The sequence below is a fragment of the Capricornis sumatraensis genome, chromosome 22 (genome assembly GCF_032405125.1).
Source record: "Capricornis sumatraensis isolate serow.1 chromosome 22, serow.2, whole genome shotgun sequence".
Taxonomy (NCBI): Eukaryota; Metazoa; Chordata; class Mammalia; order Artiodactyla; family Bovidae; genus Capricornis; species Capricornis sumatraensis.
The window spans coordinates 17208428-17234762 of record NC_091090.1 but is presented as its reverse complement, the minus strand read 5'-3'; the positions used below and the strand labels follow the sequence as shown (position 1 = coordinate 17234762).

At 40.1% G+C, this 26335-nt stretch overlaps 1 protein-coding gene across 2 annotated transcripts in view; it reads left to right on the top strand.

The window, feature by feature from the left end:
- The window catches only part of BTBD9 (BTB domain containing 9), a 369881-nt gene that overhangs the window by 69832 nt on the left and 273714 nt on the right, over nucleotides 1–26335 (top strand). Inside the window, exons 5-6 of one of the 2 annotated variants that reach the window (XM_068960691.1) lie at nucleotides 14804–14843; nucleotides 26058–26083. The exons of the other annotated variant lie outside the window; for it this stretch is intronic. Of the exons in view, the coding sequence (XP_068816792.1) occupies nucleotides 14804–14843; nucleotides 26058–26083 (66 nt within the window). The remainder of the gene's footprint in view (nucleotides 1–14803; nucleotides 14844–26057; nucleotides 26084–26335) is intronic. 2 annotated transcript variants of the gene reach the window in all.

Below are 26335 nucleotides of genomic sequence, written 5' to 3'. Positions count from 1 at the left end.
GGAGTGGTTTGAGTAAGGTCAGAAAAGGGGCTATGGCTTTGGCATCACCTAGGTTAATGGCTATCACTGCAGGATCATGTTCAGTATTGTGGTAGGGTTAGAAGATGAGTGAAAGCAAGTGAGGAAGTAGAGCTCTAGTGATTGCACTAAATCTATTGGAATCTCTCTAATTCATTCTTTAAGGGCTCTGTGATGGCCCATGGTATGTTCTATCATAATTTATTCAAGCTTTCACTGTTGATGAGTATTTGCTTTGTTTTCTCTTTTGCCTTTGAAAATAGGCTATAATGAACATTCTGTACTTCCCCAACCTACATGGTGTGTGTGTGTGTGTCCATCTTTGGTTGTTTAGTAGCTAAGTTGTGTCTGACTCTTTGCCAACCCCATAGACAGTAGCCTACTGCCAGGCTCCTCTGTCCATGAGATTTCCCAGGCAAGAATATTGAAGTGGGTTGTCATTTTCTTCTCCAGGGGATCTTCCCCTCTCAGGGACAGAACTTGTGTCTCCTACACTGGCAGGCGAATTCTTTACCACTGAGCCACCAGGGAAGTTGTACCCATCTTTATATGTTGGTATTTTATGTAATTTTTGCTGGTATTGCTAATTTCTCAAAAGACTGTAAAAATTCACATTTCACCTGTTCTTTCTGAGAGAGTGATAATGCAGTGAGAGGAAAGATGCACAGTCCTTGAATAGGGAAGAGGAGGTGGGGTCTAAGGTGCACATAAAAGGACTGGACTTTGATAAGGAAAGGAATACTTTTTCCACTGTAACAGGGAGGAAGGAGAAGATTACTTAGTTGTCCATAATTTTGTAGTTTTGGTGGTAATAACATGAGACATTCTGTAGTCTCAGTGAAATAGGATATAAAATCATCAGTTGAAAGGAGGAACTTGGAAAGCTCAAAGTGTGAAATCAATGCTAGAAAGTCAAAAAGGGTGTAGGATTGCTGGGCCATGTTGAATTTAAAACACAGTCACAATGTGTGATTTTCTCTAGCTGTATACTGTGATGTGGGTTTGTACTCAGATAAAGTGGATACTTTGCATCACTAGGGCTAGAGTTTGCTAATAAACAAGTGTGACTGGGCAGAGGGCAAAGGAAGTAAGAGAACTCTGCAAGGGAATGATTGCATTATACATAGACTGCAAATCTAAGCTGAACAAAGAGGGACAGAAAGAGGCTGTAGGATTGTGACAGCATCATTAGGTTAGAAGGTTCAATGAGGAGTGAAGTGAAGTTGCTCAGTCGTGTCCGACTCTTTTGCGACCCCATGGACTGTAGCCTACCAGGCTCCTCTGTCCATGGGATTTTCCAGGCAAGAGTACTGGAGTGGATTGCCATTTCCTTCTCCAGGAGATCTTCCCGACCCAGGGATCGAACCTGGGTCTCCTGCATGGTAGACAGACACTTTACCGTCTGAGCCACCAGGGAAGTCAGGAGGAAGAATTTTTAACAACAGAGATACTAAAACTAATGGACGGGAAGGATGGGGTGGAGTGTTGGAATGTGGGATGTGTGAATTTAGAATTTTGGCATGGATAAGGGTTTCTGTTGACCAATTCAAGGAGTTGCCCGTGGATTTGGATCACTGAGATACAGTGGAAGAAGGGTTCATGAAAGAAGTTGTCAAAGATCTGGGAGGCCAAGTTATGTTTGCATAGTGTGCATTTTTGTTGGCAAATGATGACAGGAGTGGGAGTGGAAGGGAAGAATCGGGAATGCAGGTTTCCATGCGGGTGGAATGAGGGTGGAGACGGTAGATGACGGTGCAGCCAACGAGCGGGTGGGCTTGAGGTCTGCAAGAACACGGAGATTTGGAGACATGGGCAGAGTGCAAGAGGCCTGCTGGGAGGGCACTGGGGAGCAGACATAACTGCCTCCGCTACTCCTGGCCTTAGCATTTATGGGACAGGGGAATTGAGAGAAAAATAGTCACTTCTTGAGAGGGCTGCTGGGGAAGCATATTTATATGCTGGTGTTAAGGGAGTGAGGGAGAGGTTGGAAAGGGAAAGCCTGGCTAGTAGAGCTTCCTGACAGGGGAGACTCGATCGGCTGTAGAGTCTTAGTGGAGGGTTACCCTTGGCTGCCTCATAAAGGGAAGAAGGATGGGCAGCCCAGCTAGAATTGGGTGGCCAGAGGCCGGTCTTCCTCTCTCTCCTCTGCAGAAGGCAGCAAGAACAGCTGCTGAGGAGATGGAAGAGGAATGGAGAAGATTTCAAATAACAGCTGTGGAGTGAAGAAGTGACATGGAGAAGGGTCGTCAAGAGATGTTTGAGGGCTCAACTGGAGATGGAGATCATTAGGCATAAACTTCTCCCTTCCTGCCTCTCCCATTGCATATGCAATATCTATTTTCTTTTATTCCCACCAGCCTGAATTCATTACTTTCTCATCTGTGTTTCAATAGTATTAAATACCTACTTTGATATCTCTTATCACAGTGTGTTACATTGCTTTACTTGTTTTACGTTTTAGAGTGTAAGTTCGTAGACTATGTCCTAGGTTAAGTCTCATTTATCTCCTCTTCATGTCACCTGGAATATAATAGGTGGTCAGTTAATGTCATTGAATTGAATCAAATTACAAAAGTATGGTTATTTTATTTTCTAAAAGTTCTTTTTCACTGATATGACACTGAATATTCTAAACAACTGGCTGGTTTTTGTGGGTACAGTGTGCTCACTAAGGGTAAACTGTCCTGTTTCCATTTCATGCAAGAGCAATACTTGTGCAGAAGATTACTATATCCCACTCATCTCTACAGATTTGGCATGAACTTATTTGCCTTTGGAATTTCTGTCAGCAGAATCTTTGTTTGCCTCATTATTGACCTGACCAGTTGGCTGTTAGGGTGTTCTTTGAGAATGTAGTGAATGGCATATTCTTCTGAGTCAATGGTGCTGTGCTAACATTCTTTCCCTTCGGAGTGAATGGTACTATGTTGTGTTAATTAAAAGCTGTGGCTTGACATGGAGAAGAGAGCTTTTCTTATAAAAAGAACTCAATAAGCAAAATTAAAAAGTCACCTTGCTTTCAAAATATTGGAAATACTGTACTGACAGAAAGACTATACAACCATAGAAGAAGTGAAGAAGTGAAGTCGCTCAGTCGTGTCCGACTCTTTGTGACCCCATGGACTGTAGCCTACAAAGCTCCTCTACAAAATTCCATGGAATTTTCCAGGCAAGAGTACTGGAGTGGGTTGCCATTTCCTTCTCCAGGGGATCTTCCCCACCCAGGGATCGAACCCGGGTCTCCTGCATTGCAGGCAGATGCTTTACTGTCTGAGCCATCAGGAAAAATATCAATTTGCCCATTAATGTGCTCATATTATTTTGTGAGTAGGAAAATGAAGGTACATAAAGTATTATTTATATTCCATGTCAGTAGTCACAACTATGGAAGGAGGCTTCCTTAGGTTCCCTCTAAGATAGAATTATAGAATCTCATATTAGACAGTAACATGGAGAGCAGATGGTCCAGACACCCTGAACATTTGAATCCTCCTTCAGTATCCTCAATGGTTAGATGTTGAGTGTCTGCTTGTATACCTGTAGGGATCAGCAGTTTTCCTGAGAGCAGAAACTAGGTTCTGCATTGACACCACAGCATTGCTATCTCTGTAACAGTAGTTCTCAAACTTTTCTTTCCAAGAGCCCTTTATACTCTTAAAAATTATTAAGGATCTCAAAGAGCTTTTGCATGTGCAGAGTATACATACCAGTGATTATTTACTATTTAAAAATTTAATATTGAATGCCTTACCTGTCAGTGTAAATGCCATTTTTATTGAAAAATAACTCTTTTCCAAAACAAAACAAATTTGATGAGGAAAGCGGCCTTGCAAATGTTCCTAATAGCTGCCACAGTAAATAAAAATGGCAGGGTCCTCATATATATCACTCATTCAATCTGTTGTAATCTCACAGGTCATGTAGCCTCTGTACATACATGGGAGGCAAATAACTGCTTAGAATTAACAAGTTTTGACCTCAGGGACCCCTGCGAGTCTCCAGACCGTACTTAGAGAACCACTGCTGTCTTGTACACCAAGAGATGGGACAGATCGATGAACTAAACTGTTAGAGACTGGAATGAAAGGAAAAAATACATACAAAAGGGGCTTAAAAAAATACCATCAAATTTTGAGTGCCTACCATGTGCCTGATTGTAAAACACTGAAAATTCTAACACTTAGATCAGTTGTTCCCTGTCTTTTTCAATATGAAGATACTCTTTGACTTCAAAAAATATTTCAGGATTGTAAATTAGCCATTTTACTTATAGAATCCATCCTTTGAGAAAATGACAAAAAGCTACTTTGAATTTAGTTACCGTTTGTAAGTAAGAAATTGCTGTTTTCATCATCATGCCAGTGTCTGTGGACATTTGAAAGCCAGTACTGTGTCTGTGTTCCTATATAGTTGATCCTCAGGTCCATGAGGATTTAAAAAGCCTTGTGCCTGGCCTATGTAGCTGCGCCCGCCACATATGATCCATGGGCTGGGAGCCATGGTTCTCTGTGGTATTTTTCCCCCTGAGAAATCGTTCATTAGTTCTTGTCACCAGTCTTAAAGATGTTGACTGATAGTTTTGAAGCCACTAAGACTTGGTACTTCAGTTAAGATAACTGGGTGTCATTTAAAAAAAAAAAAGCCAAGACAAATAGATGTGTGTGCTTCTGGGGCCTGCGGTTCTCTTCACCTGTACTTTTCTTGCTAAGAGCAATAGATGGGCAGTGGCAGCCTGAGCCCATCTCCCCTGTCCTGTAAGATGGTGCTGGGAGCTGGTGGAAGAGAATTGTGTTGAGAGAGTTAATACTGAGTTAGAGAAAAGTGGAAGAGTGGTAAATAGTGCAATGGGAGGAGTGAGAAATTAAATGGTATCTTTTTAGAAGTCTGCCTTATTGCGGTCTGCATTGCTCCTTGGGGATTTTTCTACTGAGTACAAGAAAATCAGCAAGCACTTCCTGAAAAACCCAGATGAAATTACTGCCATAAATTTTTATTTTTTTTTTCATGGCATAAAACCCTTAATTTAGATGGGGAGGGTTTATTACCTGTGTTTTCTTGGCATGGCTAAGTTCAATTAATTTCAGATGACAAGCTCACCCCCACCCTTTGCCTTTTTCTGCACCCCACCCCCCTTCATATGTGGAAAGTACAATTTGTTATTGGTTTGCCTTTGGCTCTAGAGACCTCATTAAGGGCCCGAGAAAGGGATTTTATCTCTCTCTCTTTGACACCTTTCTGTTTTCTGCAGGATTCAGACCATTTGCATTGTCACATGGAAAGTATGTATGGTGTATGTGTGAAGGGGAGGTTAGTGGATAAAACTGGCAATGTTTATACCTTTTAAATATTGCGAGTTATGAAATTTGTTATCACAGTGTTCAACTAAGATAGGGACCTCAGCCTTAGATGAGGTCTCCGAAAGGAATGTGGGCACATTTAGACAGGAAAACTTACTTAGCTGTCCTGACAGTTCATACGTAACATACCTGGCTGCTTGAAAGCAGGAACAGGATGTCAACAGAATACTGTATTTACTCACACTGCCTGCTGCACCTTCTTGTTCCTATCAGAATACTGTGAGCATATCTTGCAAACAAGGGAAATAATCTATGGTGTTTTGTTTTGTCTTTCTCTGCATGGTAATACAGAATCTATTGTAGTGTGAATAAAAGGAGTCACAGGAGATCCATTACTGTTTGTGAAGTGTACGGTCTGTGTCTTTTGGTGTGTGATTCTTTATTTTACTTACAGAGCAGATATAAAAATTAGAATTGAGGTGATGGAGAATATATCCTGCATAAATAATCAATTCAAACAAAAGTTTTACCATTATAACACATAAATACCCTGCTTCAGAGGTTGGAGATTAGAATCCTGTTACATTAAATGCTTGACAATTAATTAGCTATTGTCTATAAAGTTCCCAGGATGACAAGTTACTTAAATACTATTATTAGGAGTAGCTGAATTAGTAATAATAATGCTCAAGTGCCACTGGTAACAATGAGGAGAATTTAAAAATAAAGATAAATGCGCGTGATCATAGCCGAAGTGATTTGTGTGCTGAATGCAGAGCAGGCAGTCCCTGTGCGCAGTGTTTTCTGAGACTGCAGCGTGGAATGTGCAGCACTTGGCACAGTGTTCTGAGGAGGGTGAGACAAAAGTGCTTAATTTGTTAATATTTTTTCTCTGCTTTTTGTGTATTGCTTAACCCCTTGTCAAAATAGTGTTCACGTAGGAAAATGAAAGAGAAGAAAGCTGACAGAAAAGAGGCTCGGCAGAAGGCCAAATGTAAAAGATGAACCCCGTGTCGTTGCTGACAGGCATTGTTTAGATTCCAAATATGCTAGATCATTCATTAGTGTGTGTGTATGTTTCAAAATATGGTACATAATTGGTATGAGAAAAACGTGTGGGGACTTCACTTGCTTGTACAGGTTTTTGTTCTGTGGAGCTTATATCCTTAGGGTCCCATCCGTTTTGGATGTAATTTTGTGAGAAAATCAACATGGAACCAAGAACTGGCCCAAGCTAGTAATGGGAGAAAATTACCAAAGGTAGTAGTGATAGGCACGAATCCTTATTATGTAGAGTGAAGCTTACAAGAGGGAAAGGTGTGGGGCTTCTTGATTTTTGGAATCAAAGATTTAGAAAATCGGGTGGTGTGCAGGGGCAGTGGTGCTCGTCAGCTGATTCCCAGTATTGGCCTCTGCTGCTGGCTCTGAGCAGAAAGGATATGTGGCCCTTCCTGGCCAGTGCGCTTGGTCCAGCCCTTTGTGGGCTGCTTCCTGCTTGCTCTGTTGTTGTTTTTTGGTGCTTGGGGGGCAGGTGCTAGATAACAGAGCAAAATAGAAAGCATCTAAAAATATATGTGTACTTCTAAATAGTGACAGAAATTCAGCTTATGTTCCACAGACCTGTTTAGCACGATCTGCTATTTAGAAGTATGTGTTGCATTCTCTTCTGCATGAATATGGAGTGTGGATGACTGACTAGTCCTGGTGTTCTGCTGCTGCTGCTGCTAAGTCGCTTCAGTTGTGTCCGACTCTGTGCAACTTCATAGACGGCAGCCCACCAGGCTCCCCCATCCATGGGATTCTCCAGGCAAGAACACTGGAGTGGCTTGCCATTTCCTTTTCCAGTGCAGGAAAGTGAAAAGTGAAAGTGAAGTCGTTCACTTGTGTCTGACTCTTCGTGACCCCATGGACTGCAGCCTACCAGGCTCCTCCGTTCATGAAATTTTCCAGGCACGAGTACTGGAGTGGCTTTCCATTGCCTTCTCCTCTGGTGTTCTGACCAATCCTTAATACTTCATATGAGTCCTGGGAAAACTTCATTGTGGAAGAAACTGGGATAGGTTGAATTTGGTTTTAGATCTTATAGACAGGTGCCTTTGGCAGCCAGATTCATACAGATGACCAGATTTCATGCTCTTACATTTAATACTTTGTTGGGAGTAACTCCATTGTTGATCTTACTGAAGATTTTTATTAATTTGAAAGTAACTTTATAGTCAATGTTTCTGTAAGGCCAACAAAATTTCAGAAAAACGGTGTTAAAACTAAGGGACACCTCAGCCTTAAATCTGTTTGTTATCAGCATATCTGATGCGTGTTATCCTCGTTGGCTGCCTCTTTCTGTAAACCTAGCTGTTGCCACCTCGCTTGGTTGCTTAGTTTGACTCTAGTCAAGCTTGTTTAATTAAGACTTGAAAAAACACCTCCATCCTGCTCAGACTTGGAAGAATAGCCAAGTCTGGAGCTTTTGCTTGCTGTCACGGTTGCTCAGCTAGTTGGTTGGAGCAACAAGGTTTGGAGAGCCTCTAGTGCATGATGATTTTCATTGTAATAGGTCTGATTGTAAGCAGTAGTCGTAGTACAGACGATAGTTCTTTCCTACTGAATATCTCATTGTTTTCACTCCCCCCCACCCCCGTCTCCCCTTCCCTCTTTTTCTTTCCCTCCTCTTTTCTGAGAAACTTGAAGAAAGGAACCCCATGCTGCTGCCATGTTTGGGGTCCAGGAATCTGAGTCGTTTTGAAGAGCTAGCTAGTTCTAACACTATCCTTAGGAATTATCTTGCTGAATATAGCATCTTTTGTGATGGGTGAAATGATAAAAGAGGGAATGTAACTTGGAAAAAAAAAATTTGGGGGGCCTCCATTAGAGAATATAAATCTCAAATCACTATACAGTTCAGATAATATTTCATCCAGAAATTGTGACAGCAATGGGAGGTGGGAAAAGTTCCCTCCTTGTGTCCGTTTTGAGAAATACAGTGTTTTTTATTTGGTACAGTTGCATATTCATTTCTAACAGACTGCATCTTAAAAGGATTGGACTTTTATAGATTCTATGAATATTCAGAGAGTCACCAAAACCAATTCTGTCCTTTACCTTCAGCATCCAGACCCATCTGTCATTTGCTTGTTAGAGAGTCCTAGCTCTGCACTGTGAGATTTCCCTGTTAAGAAAATGATATTTCCCACGTGAATGGGAAGAACACACTGGTACCTTTACTGCCGTGATTGAAAGTTTCCACCCACAGGGTAATTGTTGGAGTGTGTGTGTATCTGTATTGCCAGGCCCTGCCCACTCTGGGATCTGGCATCAACTCTCCTAAGCTTTTAGGCATTGTTTAGGACATTGATGCAGAAGTGGAAGGCATAATAGCTATTGCCACTAGTAAGTCATCAGGGTATTTGGCAAGCTGGCAAAAGCTAGAAGCCTTATCCATTTGCATTTTAATTGGCGTGACCAGTAGCCTAAAGCCTGAATTTTAAAAATTGTCCCTTGGGCCCTTTCTCCCTTTCACCCTCTCATTTTCCTGAAGCTGATTTGCATCTTTAAAAAGAAAATCTCACCATTTAAAAACTCATGCCCTTTTTGATAAACTCAGAACGCATACACCTCTGTTAATAGTATTTTAAATATCCATTAAAAGGTAAGGATTTTAACAAAAGATCCGGGACAATGGCAGTCTTAGAAGGATGCCCCCCCCCCCCCGCCTTTTTTTTTTTTTACTGCAGTCTTGTGAGATCAGTGTGAAAGTGGGGTCTGTTTGCTTGCCACAAGCATTTTTCCTATTCTTGCTAGTGACAGAGCACAGCACAGATCACTTTCACATCAGGCTTATTTTCATGATCACAAAGGGCAAGAGAGCCTTCTTCGCAAATATAGTCTATTTTATTATAATTCTTTTTTTATTATAATTCTGAAAGTGCATGTTCAGACTACACACAGGCCCATCTTCCCTGGAAAAGATTTGGTATCACTCTCATACCATCTCCCACCACCTTACTGCTTAAAGTACTTAACTATGAAGAGAGAAACAGATGAAAGTAATTAAGATGGGATAAGTAAGACATTCTTATTCATGAGCACATCCCCGTCTCTCAGCTACCAGCCCCGTGGGGGCTCTGTTATCGCTCCCCCTCTTTGCTGCCCTAACCACGCCCAGATCTGCCTGCATGGTCATCAGTGTGACTCCACATCTCCTAACCCTGGTTCTGGTTCTCCTGGACCTAAGGGAACGACCTAGGGAGAAAGGTCTTCTGTGTTCTTTCTGTGGAGGGAAGGGCATTCCTCGAGGATCTCTTAGAGTCCTGGGCACTGGGCTGACTGTTCTACGTGCATCATGACACTGAATCCTCAGAAGGTCCCTGTGAGATGGAAACAATTGTCCCCGTTTAGCAGATAAACCAAGGCACGGGGGATGTTTCCCTGCACTGCTTCATGATGATGGAGTGGAAAATCCCAAACCCAAAGTCGGCTCTGCTTACATTATACAGAGTTGCTTTCTTGGTTCCAATGAAATGAATGATCCTTTCAAAAAGATGCTCAAACTTTTCTGGTCTTTGGGTAAGCAGAAGAAGAAAAAAATTCAATTAGATAAGCATTATCATTTTTTTAAAATAACTACCTTATTCCACCTAGTAACTATTAATATTTGCTATAGGATCCAAGAAAATTATGATCATTTAACTCATTTTCAGTTGTTATAAATAGAAGTAAGCCTTTTCATATGAGAGATCAATGTTTTCAAGAATGGAAGTATTATAGATTGGCCTAAGGAAGCCTTTTTTGATAACCCTTAGGTATTCTTTCCCCGGTTTTTCAGAATAGTATTTGGAGCCCTTAATTTTGGATTCTAATAGGAGTGAGTTGTAGTGATTAAAAAAAAAACCAAACTAATTTATATATAGAGAATCTTTTATACTGTTATTAAAAACAAAAGTATTTCCATGGAGGAAAAAAATGAGTTAAAAGGCATTTCAAAATTGGCGAGTTCAAAATTAAAATTTCCATATGTACTCATTGTATTGTATAACAGGCAAAAAGAGAGTTCATTGTTCATAATGTCACTCCAGAGCTTAGATTATAACATAAAAATTAATACTACTCTAGTGCTGACATTCCTGCCATTATTCTAGACTTGTAGGAAACCATTTCGTTCATCACTGCAGCCATGTCTGCCACGTAAGGTTTTGCTTTGTTTTCCTTTTTTTTTTTTTTTAACTCTACAGAATGCTTCTTAGGAACAAATTAGATTAAAAAAAACAACAACACTTTAAATTAGGTGAGGAGAATTGTCAGTGGATAAATGGCTTGGTGTTGAAAATATGTTTAGATTAACAGTTGCATTTAAAAGAAGAAGGAACAAAGGTTATATTATTGTTCAAAAATGAAAAGATTGGCTACTGAACTTTGGCCTTTGGAAATGGCATTTTGAACCCTGGACCACTAGAGGGCGCTGTGCTACTGCAAACCACTTAATTTAAGCCCAAAGTCATCAAATCTCTTCATTTGTTCTTCTCACTAAAAAGATAAAGGATTTATATTCTTGTAATGCCAAGTCAGTTCATACTTAACATTCAGCCTTTAGCTGTAGAAACTTGTTTGAATGACAGTAATGGCTTCATTTCAAGTTATTTAAATGTTTAATGCTGTGTAATTTACTCAAATGTGTATAATCCTTTATTTAACTAGATGAAAATAATATACTGTTAACATTGTTTTAAGCATTAATTAATGTGACTAATTGAAGTTAAAAACACTGAAACCAATTTCCCTGTTTTTTTGCATGATCAAACTGTAGAGAGGCTTCCCTCTGGCCCAGGCTGACCTGGGTTCAGTGCTCTTCTCCCCTCAGCCCAGCTCCTGGCCCCCTGCGTACTTCACCGTCTCCCTGCTGTTTCTGTAGTTCATCTGATGTTAGTATACGGACTACTACAGTTGGTAGCAAAACTGGTGAACTGTAGATTAGTTTTCCTCCAAAAACTTGTCATGCATTTTGAGAGGAGCTTCTTAGCATTGTTTCATTGTTCCAAAATGAATGTAATAATGATTAAAATCACTAAATTTCTTAAAAGAAGGGGGAAAATGAAAGTAGGTGTTGTTGACATCACTAATCCTGGCATTAGGTGGGAACTCATTTTTATCAGGAAATGGTGGAACCGCAGAATTCCTGCCTGAAGACCCCATCAGCATAGCTATTGTTGCCACTGACTCTTAATAATAATGAAAAAGGAAACCAAGAGCCCCTGCTGTTTTCAAAGCTTTAGTCTGGTCTCTGAAATCAGATGAGTATGAGTCAAAACCAGGTAACACCTTTATGGCAGCTTGCTTGTACTGCTGTGATGTGTTATATTAAAACAGCCCATTACAGTTCTCTGTTTGTAGGCATAAATAATTCTTTCTCATTAAACATTGCTCCTCCAGGGTGACTGAGAAAGGAACAATTTCATCCATTGTAATTGTTGATACATGTCCTTTATTCAAAGTAATTGTTAGGTCACAGAATGCTTTGTTATTATTTCTGTACTCTGAAAGTTTTGTCTATAACCTGGGCAGTTTTTTAAGGGTTAAAATGCAGAAGTAGTTCATTCTTTTTAGATTAAATTTTAGATGAGAATTGTTGCCTTGGGGGGAAAAAATGTCTTGGTTTTAAAAACACATCTATAAAAGAATTTATCAGCTCCTTCTCATAGTATTTATATCATCATGTAATGCTTCATATGCAGTGGCGCTATTTTATTTTGTATATAAAGTCTTAAATTGAAAGCTTAAATTTAATTTCATGAACAAAATGCAATCATATTTAATTTCATCAGCAAAGTGCACATTGGCTCTGGTTTATTTGTTTACTAACAATTTTTTAAAGAATTTATATGTTTCTGAGATACCATAATTTTCCTTATCATAATTACATGTATGTAAATATCAATATATGTCTGTATGTGTTTTAAATATTTGTATTTGTATACACATGCATGATAGTTATCTCAGTTGGGCTAAACAAAATAATTGAGACAAATTCTTCTTAAATATATGTTATATAGCAATTTTAAGAGATAAGCTTATGAAATCAATGAATAACAGTAATATAAGTTTTGAATTATTATTTTATTTGCATCATTCTTTCCTTAAATCCATGAGTGACTAGAACGTTCAGTACTTTATAAAGACCTCTTCATTTGATCCTTACAAACATTGTATTAGGGAGTGGATGTAAATATCAGCCCCACTTTACACTGAAGGTAATGGAGCCATCAGAACATTAAAGTTCCTTTCCCAAGATCACTGCAGTGGCATGGCCTAAAGCTACGGTCGAGCTCAGTTTCTTGCTCTTTCCCTCCTCTGTCCTTCATCTGAAGGCCACTATGAACCCTGAACAGAGAGACCTGTGCAGGAAGGCTGGCTGTGTTTCCCTGAGTGTTCTAGACTGGCTTAAGGCAGTTTTTGTGTGTCTATTTTCTCATCTCTAAAATGGGATCTAATTAGTCTTTTTTCAGTCTTGTTCAAGACAGGGTAAAGACTAATGGAGTTTTAATTTACTGAGAATTTTGAACCTGGGGGTAAAATGCTATTTACAGTGTAGTTCTTACTTTTCTGTGTTTTTAGAAGGGCGAAATGGCCCTTTTCCTTTGTAGGAAAGACAATAGACAAGCTTGAAGAGCAAAGGAAACAGATTGTGAGGCATCCCCCATCATTGAAACACAAGGAAGTATCTCTTAAATTATTCTTTTTTAATTTCTTATTTACCGCCAAAAGCATCTATCCTGAGTGTTAACTTTTTTTATTTTTGGAGGCCTTTGTTTGTTTGTTTTAAAGCAGTTTTAATTTTACAACAAAATTGACAAGGAGGTGCAGAAATTCCCCTTCCCTCACGTGCACAGCTCTTGTCAAGAGTGGTACCTTTCTTTTTTTTTTTAAACCAAGGATGAACTGCATAACATATCATAATCACCAAGGTCCCCGGTTCATCTTAGGGTTCACTTGAATGAAGTGAGTAGTGTTGCATGTTCAGTGGGTTTGGACAAAAGTATAATGACATGTATCTATCATTATAATGTCATTCAAAGTTTCTTCACTGCTCATACAAACTTCTGTACTCTGTGTATTCATCTCCCCACAAACTCCTGGAAGTCATTGATCTTTTTATTGTCTCCATAGTTTTGCTTTTTCCAGAATGGAAAAAATAGTTTTTGATATAAGAATAGTAGCCAAAATTTTATTTACTTTGTAAAGTAGGTAAGATCTCTTAGAACTATTATTCCAAATAGTTGGAATTTATTTTTCTTTTTTTTTTTCCTTTCTCCTTGAAAAGAGAGGTTCAAAGCCTTTATAATACCACTCATAGTTCACCCACATGTGGACCGGACAGGCTCTAGGTTGCAAGCCCCTTCCCACAAATAAATACTGTAGCTTTTCTTTAATTATTCCTAATAAACCTTTTTGGGCTGGGTTCAGGACTTGGAATTTGTTTTTCTTCTTCATTGCCTCCTAGCTTTGCCATTTCTTCTCTTCCCACTTGAGGATGAGATGACTTCTTTTTTTTTTTAATGTACTTATTGGTATATGATAATAGATAGGCTCATTTCTTTAAGAGATGCAGTGTTATCAGTGTTTGACTGCTAAGATTAAATTAAACCATAAATTAGGACATAGCATTTCCTAAAGACATTTTATGTTTTAATCAGTACTAAGATGAGAAAGATAAATAACTACTAAAGTAGCAATAAAGTAAAGAAGATGAACCAGTGTTATTACTTAATATTATGCAAGAAAAAAATAATTATTTGTTAGGTACATGTGAGTAAATACTAGTTACCAAAAGAAGGTAAGGACTTCATTGTGTCTTGTGTGACGGACTCAGGACTTAGTTGGCGGCACCCACAACACTGCTCCTGTTATTTAACCAATCTTCTTCCTTTCCTGCCAGCATCACAGCATTTCAGGGCATGTATTGTTTTTCACAGTATTGCATTTGCAGGGACTTCACAGAAACGAGACAATACGTTGATATCCACTATACCCCTGCCCATGGGCTTCCCAGGTGGCTCAGTGGTAAAGAATCTGTCTGTAGTGCAAGAGATGCAGGTTCGATCCCTGGATCGGGAAGAACCCCTGAAGTAGGAAGTGACAGCCCACTCCAGTATTCTTGCCTGGGAAATCCTATGGACGGGGCAGCCTCATGGGCTACAGTCCATGGGATCACCAAGAGTTGAAGAGGACTTAGCAACTAAACAACAGCCCTGCCTGCCTGTTCTTGAGGCCATTTCCTCTCATTGCTTGAGTTTCACACTCTTGTTCCTTCTCCTTTCTGTGATCCCATTCATACCTGGCCTTGAAGAGCTCTCCTAGCAATGACCTTCATAATACCTTCTCCTTTACCTCAAAACTTTCACCACCACTTTTTCTCATCCAAGTCCCTTTTAGGGTTTTGTCTTCTGGCTTTTCTGCTCACACCCAACATTTACAGTCTCCAGCTAGCTCAGAGGAAGCAACAGTGAGGTCACTTGGTGCCTCCTCTGGGGAAGATCTGTGCACTAGTGGTAAGCCCTGAATTTTCAGCTTTGGTTCCCTCTGCCTTTGACCCTGAAGATGATGCTGAATTCCTGAAAGAATTTCTGTAACCAACAGGACATGCCAACTATTAATATCTTTCACCTTTTCACTCTCCTCATGGACAGCTCTCTCTGGGCTGTGGCTCCTAGCTAGCCCTCTACATCTAATGCCATGTGTCAAATGAGCGTGAACCTTAGAACTGGTCTTCTGAAATTGTAGTGTCCTTTCATTTTGCAGGAGAGGTGCATGCTGCTCAGAGAGACTGAGTTTTGTCTAAGGACGCAGCAGGTGTGGAGCAGACTCAGGCCTAGCATCCTGGCCTCCTGAGTCTTCGTCCATCCTGTAGTGTTTCCACTACATGTCCCTTCCTTTTGGCCACCAACAGGCAGAACTTCTGCTGGCTCACACTGGCTGCTTTTCAGAGACTAATGGATCACTAGCCAGCTCCAGGAGATCATCTCTTGTATGACCCACATCGGCTTTGGACTATTACTGATCTTTTTCAAAATCACAAGAAAAGCAGGGGGGTTTATTAGATAAAAATGTTATATTTCTGAAATTAAAACGACAAAATTAAAAGGTAAATGGAAAAATTGAAAAAATACAAAATTTATATCAGGGAAAACGTTTAGAATCTTTGCTATTTGATTCTTAAAAGAATCAGATGAGCACCTCAGAAGAAAAGTGGAAATAGGATATATGAAAATGGGAATAGATGATTCACAAAAACTGGCCAAAAATTATATATATATATCCTGGTGAAAAAAGGTCAATCTCATTGTGAAGCAAAGAGAAACCACTTGTGTTTATCAAATGGGAAGGTATTTTGAATTATGCTCATGGACATGTTGATAAGGGTGAGGTTAAATATTCTCTTATACATGTTGGTTCTGAAAGGATTAATTAGTTACAGCAATACATACATACATATGTACAGTGGAATTGTACAATAATTAAAACTGTTTTAGGAGAATTTTATATGGCACAAAAATGCTCACAGGTTGACTTGTAACAAGTTAAGTGGAAAAAAGGTACTAAAATAAACTATATTCAAATTTTTAAGTGACATATATGTTTATGCATTTTTTAAAAGCTATAAGAAAATACACCAAATATTAAAAGTATTTATCATCAAATGGAAGGATTATGAGTGATTATTCTTTTCAAGTTTTTTGCATATTCTGTAATTTGTACTATTTTTGAAATTAAAATTTTTAATTAAAATAGAAATTAAAAGATTTTTTAATTAAAAAAAGAAACATTTTTTGTAAGAGGGATGGGGGCCTCACCTTCAGATCACACATTCTTTGCAGATCTGCTGGTTCTCATCTGACCTTTTAAAAAGCTGTCTCCAGCTCCTTGCCTGGCAAAGAATGTGTCTGTAGTGAAGTAAAGGCCATGTGGCATGGAGAGACTAGACCCAGCCTCAGAACCAGGACAAATCACTCTGTTTTGTATGCACAGCATGGCCTGAGGAAGCCACTGCCCCATCCCTTCCCCTGGGGCCTTCTTCATTTACAGGGTGAAGGTATTGGCTCCTGGTATCTGTAAGACCCCATCCTGCTGTAAAATGGGATCATTCTTCAGCACTCTCCTTTCCTTCTTGTTATTGTTGTTTAGTCACTAAGTCATGTCCAACTCTTTGTGACCCCATGGACTGTAGCCCGCCAGACTCTTCTGTCCATGGAATTTCCCAGGCAAGAATACTGGAGTGAGTTGCTGTTTCCTTCTCCAGGGGATCTTCCTCCTTAGTCCTCTTATATCATTACATTGATCTTAGGCTGAGATGCCAGACCCACTTTATGATCTGACTCTGGGAAGTTTTATTATCTCTGGTAAAACAAACAAACAAGCAAACCCTCCAAAGATACTTTCTAAAACCTTTAGGTAGTTGCTTTTTCTTAGCAGGTATTTTATTGTCTATTACAGCTATTTCACACTTGTGCATCCATTTTTAGGCTCTAGACCAGCAGTCAGCAAGCATTTTGCTAAAGGACCAGAGAGTATTTTAGGCTTTGTGGGCCACACAGTCTCTGTGACATGTTCTTCTCCCCCCCCCTTTTTTTTTCTTTTAAACAACCCTTTTAAAAGATGTAAAATTCATTCTTTGCTCACAGGCCATAATCTGCTGACCTCTGTTCATAACTGTAGAGGAACAAAAAATTATTTTGTCATACCTTGTCATACAAGCATACTTCTAAACTTATTTTTCTCTCTTCATTTTCTAAGACAGTTCTTCAGACTGTAAATAAAGTAATCCTTCAGGATGACAAAAGTGAATTTATGTAATGGGTGACCAAAGGCACATTATTTTGTCTAGTTCATCAAATGTTGATGTAACCAAAAGCTCTAAGATGGAATCTTCATTGTTTTAAATTGTTCTTTATATTATTCCTGAAAATATCTTCAAATCCTCGATTTGGGTGAAGATTTTAAGAAAACCAATCCTCATACTTTTAGCAGAGCTACATCCAGTACTTTAAACTCTCCCTTCTGAACACAGTGGTCACACACAGGCATTGGGAAAAGAAAATTTTCATTCTCCCTGGAGAATGAAAATAGAATATTTCCTCATTAATTCTAGTTCTGTTAACCTTTTGCCATAAGTCTTGATTTCCCTGTGCACTAGTAATTTTTATGTTTCAACTTTCCCCTTCCTGTGATTTTCTGTAGTTGAGGAGCTGCACACCATATCCTAACTGAGGACTGCCTCATCGTTTCACTCCTCCATTTAATAAAGTTTACAGAGTACCTATCATGTGCTAAACACTGTGCCTGGAGCTAGACATGCAGCTTGAGTAAGACCAGGTCCTTGTCCTTGTCAAGCATAAGTTCTAGCAGGAGAGGTAAATAAATGAGATGTAAAGAAATAAATATGACACTTGCTGGTAGTATTTGAAGAAATTGGTGAGGAGTGGTGAGCTAGCAGCTGACTGAGTTGATGAAGGGAAATTTGGGTAGGAGGATCAGGGAAGGTCTCTGAGAAAGTCAGTTGACCTGAGACTTGATGTAACAGAAGTTTACCATGTGGAGAGCTACGAGAAGAGTCCTCTAGGCTAATGAACAGCACTAGTAAATTCTATGAAGTGGGAGCTAGCCTGGGGTGTTTGAGGAACAGAGGAAAAGGCAATGTAAGTTTAAAATCTGGTGATGGGTAGTCTGAGGGTATTGGGAGAAGGTATGGCTATCCGTGAGGGCAGAGAGGTAGACAGGAGCCAGAACCATAGACCCGGGTGATACAGAACTTATTCTAACAATGATGGAAAGCCATTGAAGGGTTTAAGTCAGGGGTGAAATAACCTGGATATATGTATGTTCTGTGAGAATGGGCTGTGGGGGGACAGGGATGAGGCAGGCAAGGAGAAGCAAACAGAGATAACTGTGAAGGGGCTGCCAGTATAGCAGGAAGAAAACAAGGAGAGAGTTTCCATGGAAGCCTGAAGAAGACAGCCTCTCAGTATGGGCAGAGGGGAGATGAGAGTGGGCAGTAGATGCTACGCAAGACAGATAAGAGCAGAAAAGTGACCAGTAGGTCTGGCAAGATGGAGCTTACTGGTGACCTTACTGGGAGCCAGTTTGGTGGAGTAGTGGGAGGAGAGTATGGAGGGTGAGTTCATAGGGATGGCAGTAAACGTACAAGATGAGAAGTGTGTCACTGGGAAGAGAGGCAGAGAAATGGCAAAAAGGCTAGGGGGACTCAAGGTCAAGGGAGGATGATATTAAGGTATGTTTGTATGCACATTGGAATGACTCCACAGGAAAGGAGGATTTGATAATGCCGGAGAGTGGGTCATTACAGGACTGTGTTCCTGATGTGAGAGAGAGGCTGGGCCCTGGGGTTCAAGTGGAAGGTTAGCTTTAAGTAGGAACGAGGTTACTTCTTTTGCTGCAGAGTATGTAGACTGACTGAGACAAAATGGAAATATTACCTTCATGTTCACAGTCCTTGCATTTCATTTGATCTTTGTGGTATATTATGGCCCTCTAGTTCTTTTTATGTTACTATGCTGATTGATTTGTGCAATATATTTTTTCTCTCTCTCCAGGCCATGTATCTCACATACAGATCTGTTTACATGTCTGTCTCTTCCACTAAACTGGCATCTCTTCAACAAGGGTGGTTATCTTTGTATCTCCAGACACAGCTCAGTGTTTGGCAAGAACTGAGTTGAAGGAATGACAGCTACATCAGTACAAAGGACTCGTGTAACAGCTACACAAACATGCAGTAGAAAGGAAAGTAATTTGAGAGCATGAATAAAATTAGATGTTTGCATTACTTAGAAGAATTAAGATGGGTTCTCTTATTTAAGTTGAATAGTTACTGATTACCAGAACTAAGGAGTAGCTAAGGGTAAAAAAAAGACCTTCTCACTACCACATGGAGGAAGGTAGGATTTTTAAAAAATTCTTTTTAGAATGTTTTTAAGAATTTAAAGTATAGTTGATTTACAGTGTTGTGTTAGTTTCTGCTGTACTGCAAAGTGAATCAGTTATACATACATATATATACACACACACTCTTTTTTGTATTTGTTTGCATTATGGTTTATTATGAGATATTGAGTTATAGTTCCCTGTGTTATAGGGTAGGACCTTGCTGTTTATCCGTCCTGTATAGAATTGTTTGCCTCTGCTAATCCCAGACTCCCAGTCCCTCCCCCTTTACCCGTCCTCCCCTTGGCAACTCACTCTCTATATCTGTCATTCTGTTTCATACATAAGTTCATTTGTGTCATATTTTAGAGTCTATATATAAACAGTATCATATGATGTTTGTCTTTCTGACTTCACTTAGTATGACCATCTCTGGGTCCATCCCTGTTGCTGCAAATGGCATTATTCCATTCTTTTCTATGGCTCAGTAGTGTTTCACCCCATTGTGCTGCATCAGGAAGTGGTGTTTTAACAAACATCCCTTTGAGCAGGGATGATTTAGTGTCTGGCATGCTGTGGTAGAAAGCACAGTTCTAGCTTCAAGAGAAAGTGATATTCAGTATCATTTATATGAGAAAGGCAAATTCCAGAATGGTCAGCATTCTTGTGGGGATGCCAGTAGCAGGGGATGTTTTGTGTTTAGAACAAGAGTAAATGTGCAAGAGGTGAGACCTAAGCAGATTTATGCTCAGATGAGTGAGAAAAACCTTACAGAAAATTTCAGTTTAGCATGTGTAGCTCTTTCCCAAATGCTTTCTACTTGGATTGGGGAAAAAGACACAACAAAACAAAATAGTTAACTTTCCCCTTCAGCATTATACAGCACATCCTAAATGAAACATGACTTTCTGAGTTACAAGCTGCCCCTGGCAAAGAGGCTGGTTGTAAGAGCATAATCTCAATGTGTGCCCTGGAATTAATGTTCTGTGGGCGCTCCAGATTTGTGTGACGTACTGTAAGTTATATCCAACCCAACTGTTCTTCTCACTGCCTGTATTAAGTATCATGAAATGAGTTGGCCTGAAAGGAACCATCTGAATAAAGCTTTTATGCCTTTGTAACTCCTTACTGCATGACCCCAGGTCCCCGCTGTTGGTATTAGGAGCTTTCTCTTCCACTTTTCACTCTCTTGTCTTTAATGGACGGACAGAATCCACATCAGGTGCTCTCCCTCGCTGTCAGCTTCCAGGTGCTGCTCTTTCCATTGTGGGGGGAGGAGGCAGGCACTGGCTTCTCTGTCATGTCTCTTCTCTTCCCAGGATGTCAGCTGGAGAAAGGTCACAGTCAGAGCTGCCCACCCCACAGAGTTCATTTTCTCCAGATTCATTAAAATGCTGCCTTCATCTTTCCCCTGGATTTTTACTTTTCAAAACGCTTTTTGTGGCACAGCCTCATTTTATTTTATGTCGAGCTGACAACCTAACATCTCGACAAGTATCAGCTGGGAATACAGTTCTTCCCTCACTGTGCTGTGCCATCTTGCCAAGTTCTGTCTTTGTTACTCAGCTTTCATTCAGAAAGGAATTTGAATGATACGCGCTATGGTTGTCTCCTTAAAGAAAGCTAGATTCTTGCACACCTTGGGAAAGTATTTATGTGTGAATGGTGCCATTCCTATTCTCTCTTCTTTCCCTTTCACATGTCATCATGGGGTCATCTCATGTTAGAATTAAATCTTCCAGCTCTGCCTCTCCCTACTCAGTGGGATTTTACCCAAGGGGCCCTTGGCTTCTGTCTTTATTTCTTCTTACCTGAGAGAAGCTGATAGTTTTGAGTCTAGGCATAAGGCTACTGATGTAAGAGAAGAGAATTTTTACACTGCAGAAGATGCTTAGATGCTGGTTTACTTCTCCAGCGGGATTTTGTACAAGCATGGATTCGGAAAGTTCTTTTCTGGGCTGAGTTGATGGAGCAGTCATGGTGGCATCAGTGGCCCCCTACTACACGCATGTGGTTCAGAAAAGGTGTTTCCTTTTATAGCAGTGATTCAAGTCTCAATTTGATTTTTTAAATGGTGGAAAGCTGAAGAAATGGGATTTTTTTCTCTAAAAGATTTTAATAGCTTTGCGATTGAACTTACAGCTTAATCATTGCTTCACTTTTGTCACATAAACAATTTATGTTTTTACAAATATGAAGGACAGTATTTGTTTTATGTTTTCTGCTTTCTGTCCTTTTGATTTTTTTCCCCATTATGTTGTGAATTATCAGATAAACTTACATAGGCAAGTTAATGCTAGGCTAACCATAGTTTGAGTAACCCTGAGTGTGTGGCGGCCTGGGGGTGGGTGAGGCAGGACCAGATGGGTTGTGTGTCTGAAATGTGATTTTGTTGATGTGTTGCACACTGGCCCCCTGTCAGCCTCTGCTTACTTTTCATTGCACATTTGGAAACTGTCTTATAGCCAGAACAAAGCCCAGGGAAAGCTCCACTCTTACAGTTTTGGTCGTGTTCTTGTAGTTTCCATCTGGTAACAACATGGTTTAGAGATAACTTTTTGAGCTTCTTGAGAACTCCTGAGACTCTTGTTTTGTCTTTGCCTGCAGCCAAGATAATTGAAGCATTGTCAGTCTATTTCAGGGGCACAACTTCAGGTGGAATGTGATACTATTTGGGATGCTCAGATAGACCAAAGGGAACATACCTTGTAACTCTTCTTGCAGCGGTAATTCCAGTTCTATGTATGATGAAAAAATGAAATGGAATTTCAGCCCACGAGACATATACAAAGGCAACTTAGTCATTAACAGTAGCAGCATCTCATAATTTCCAAAGTTTTCTCTGATTTTTAGTGTGTTGATTGTTCATTCCCTTCTTCAGGGAAATCAGGAAATCAGCCTTTCCCTGAAGTGGCTAAATAGATTCACACGGAGTTTGAAGGTGAATAAGGTAGATCTGAGCCCATCCAGAAGATTAAGGACCCACATTTCTTCCCTCCTTTATTCTTCTGCTTTGTCTGCTTGTCTACCTTTCTTCTCAGTGAAGAGACACCGGAGGTGGTCCTCTACGCAGAGTATGGGAATAAACAGAGTCAGATTCAGTGATACAGAAAGGGGAGAAAGTGGGTGTAAATCAAAGATGAAACTTGGTGCCATCCTCACTGCCAGCCACGTAATTCTCTTAAAAAAAAGGGAGACAGAATAGAGCGCGTCAAATCATACTAATAGACTACTTATCAAGCATCCACATGCCCAGAGATGCCTAAAAGACCAGTAAATGGAGGTGTCAGATGATATATGTGGGTAAATTAATATGATATTCAAATCAAAAAGTAGACAAAATATTTTAGAGTGGTCAGCCTCACAAAAGCAAAGCACTTACAAATACATACCTTCCTCTGCACACAGCCCCTCTCTCACACATACACAGGCACAAGCAGAGGCTGGGGGTAAACTTTTTGAACTTCTGACCCCTACTTAGCAGAACGCATTTGAGGGAACAGAGAGGAAACAGTTTATTGAGCGCATGGTACTTCCTGTTAGGCACTTGCATGCACTTCTCATTTAGTCCTGTGTAGTGTTCCTGTGCAGCAAGGGTATTCTCATTTTTAAAGATGAAGAAATTGAAGCTCAGAAAGATCACACCGTTAAAAAAAAAAAAAAGAAATTGTGGGACTAGGTTTCCAAACCAGGTCTGTGTGACTCCAAAGACCTTGAGTGGATGGATTCTCTTTCTGCTAAATCAGGCTGCCTCACTGGAAAATTACGGATGTCTTTACTCCATGTATTTATATCATCTTTGCTGGGTTTGAGTCAGGTTAGTGCTTCTGAAATGACTCTGGGATGAGGACCTCCTGTCAAGGCTTTACAAAAAAACCAAATATCCCCAGTTAGTATTGCTTTCATCCTCACTTTCTTAACTATAATCAGCATTGATTCTTTCTTATTCCCTGATAGTATTAAGTTATGATAACATTAAGGGGACAGAAAATAAAATCAGCAAATATAGATACTGCTTAGTAGATCAGTAAAATGTGACAGTTGGCAGCAGTTAAAGAAAATCTTATCTAAAAAGTATGGACATAAATACAAAGCACAGGATTAAAGGCATTTCAGATAAAGATAACTTTGTTTGCTAAACAAGCTTTTTAGGTGTAAGTGAAAATACAGTCTTGCTTCTGAGCATCTTATTATAAGCATGAGTCTGCCCTTGGCATGACTATCCAATTTTATTCACACCTTACATCTAGCACCTAGTTGGTACTAGGTAAAGGTTATGTTGGAGAAGACTCTTGAGAGTCCCTTGGACTGCAAAGAGATCCAACCAGTTCATTCTGAAGGAGATCAGCCCTGGGATTTCTTTGGAAGGGACGATGCTGAAGCCGAAACTCCAATACTTTGGCCACTTCATGCAAAGAGTTGACTCATTGGAAAAGACTCTGATGCTGGGAGGGATTGGGGGCAGGAGGAGAAGGGGACAACAGAGGATGAGATGGCTGGATGGCATCACTGACTCGATGGACGTGAATCTGAGTGAACTCCAGGAGTTGGTGATGGACAGGGAGGCCTGACATGCTGCGATTCATGGGGTTGCAAAGAGTCGGACACGACTGAGTGACTGAACTGAACTGAAAGGTTATGTTTTGGACTGAATGTTATGTCTTCGTAAAATTCATATGTTGAAGCCATGCCCCCTTATGTGCTGGTATTTGGAAATGGGACCTTTGGAGGTATTAGGTTTAGATGAGGTCCTGAGGGTGGAATCAGTGTCCGGATAAGAAAAAGAGAAGAGATCAGCACCCCCGACTCCTTACCCTGCAACTTGAGGACACAGTGAGCCAGGAACCAAACTGACTAGCACCTTGATCTTGGGCTTCCTGGCCCCCAGAACTGTGAGAAATAAATATTTGTTCAAGCCACCCAGTCTATAACTTGTTATGGCAGCTGAGCTAAGACAGGCTTGATGAAACGAGTCTATCTCTGTAATAAAGAGACCGTTCAACGACTTCATTTTGCTTCTGTTCCTTTTTACCTGTGATTTGCTGTACTCTCCTCTAATTTTGACTGTCATCCTCAGTGATTAGAGGACAAAAGCACAGATTAAGATTTCTCTTTTCCTTCCTCCAACTTCTGCCTCAGTGGAATTCATGCCATTTCAGGAACTCTTCCATTTTAGGAAAGACATCTGTCTTTGTGTGTATCCCTGGTCCTCACCCGTCCCAGGGGTCCTCTCACCTAAGCCTGGAGGTCGTTGGCAGCACCCTTCATAGTGGTATTCCTGCCCTTCCCTCCCTGGGCACATGTTAAAAATCAGTTAACAAAAGTTTCCATTTAAAAGCTCCAAGGGAAAATTAGGTAGAGTAATAACATTTTCATATGATTATTTGCCATATTGGCATTGAGGTAGAGAAATCTGTTAGAAAAACTGCTTGCTCTTTTCCCATGTGTCCATATTGAATAATATAGAGCTAGATACGCTCTCTCTATTCTGAAGCTGTCATGAGCTGTAATAACTGGTTTGACACTTATTATCTTTTTTAATGCAAAGGGGAAATTGTCAGAGTTTGCAACAGTAAAATAGATCCTTTGTTATTTGTATTATTTTCACTTGAAAGTACTTTTTACTCTCTTTGTCTTGATAAAACTGAAGTTTATGTGGTAAAAGATGCTGGTATGACATGAAACGCCAGAATTTGGACAGTATCAGAGCAGAGCAGGAGTCAAATGAATCACTAATTGGTATTTTTTAGAACCAGTGTTTATAAGCAAAGCTGTCAGCTTAAATCACAGCCTAACCTCATAGGATCTTAGTGCTTCATCAGAATAATTATTCATCAGTGCCTTTAATATTTCTTTCTGGAATGGTTAAAAGCATCCTCTCCATGCTGGTTCATGAGCACATATCACACAGCCTGGTTTCATTCAGGCCTGTGTTCATTCATCGTAGGAAGAAAGATGTACACTGAATCATGCTTTTAATTTTATATCCCTGGGAGGAATTAATGATCAGATTATTCTGGCCTTTGTGCTGTGCTGCCTTGAAAACAATTCTGAAGTGCCTAATGGTTAAGCTTAAAAGCTACCTTCATTTACTTTCAATGAACCTTTGATATTCAACAGTTATATTAAACAGAGTGAAAAACACAATGGCAGTCCCAAATTCATTTTCTCTAGCCGGTCAAATGAACATTCAGAAACTCAGATGGACAGTTCCAAACTTGTTTGCTGGTTTACATTCTTTGAAGAGTTAAAGGGCTCTTGATGGTCACTGCCCTAGGATGGTCTGGGGAGATGGCCACTGAACGTGAGCCATTGCATTGCCAGGCCTGACTCTGCCACTGCCCCTGCCTCTCCCACAGAGCTGCAGATAGTCTCTCGGTACTTTTAGAAGTCATTTTTATCTTTTATTAATTTCAGCGGTTGAGTTAGACCTTACCGTAGGTGTCTTCTCTGCCCTAGACATGTGTGATTTACAGGAGAAAGTATGGTGGCAGCTTTTGGCCAAGAAGCAGCAGGGACTCAGGAGATCACGGCCACACTGGTCTTCTGAGAGCCGAGTAATGAGCCAAGTAATATATAGAATAACTTCATTCTGAGCAATCAGCAAATATTAAATGCCTCTGTTGATGATGCTGCACTTGGTGCTAGGGGAAGGACAAGGAAATGAAATCATAGTCAGTTTGACACATAAGTGAGAGCTAAAGGCACAGAAAATAAATTGATGCGTCAAGGCAGCATACGTCCTGTCAGTTGAGTGCCTTGTGCGGCAAGTGTGGAGAGCAGGAGTGGAAGTAGTCAGGGAGGTGCTCACAGCCTCAGCTGCAGCGTGTAAGTGTGCTGTGTGTAGACCGCACATGAGGACTGGATGGCAGCAGGGAGCTAGCTGAAGTGTCTTCCTGTAAGTGTAGCCATTACTAGGAGATTTTTCTGAGAATAAACGTACTATTATTGTAGAAAATTTGGAAACTAGAAAAACATATTAAGATCACCCATAACTTCCCAATCCACAGATCACTACTTTGATCTTTGATCTATTTCTTTCTAGTCATGTGTGTTATGACCTGAGGTTTATTTTTTAAAAGAAATATTAC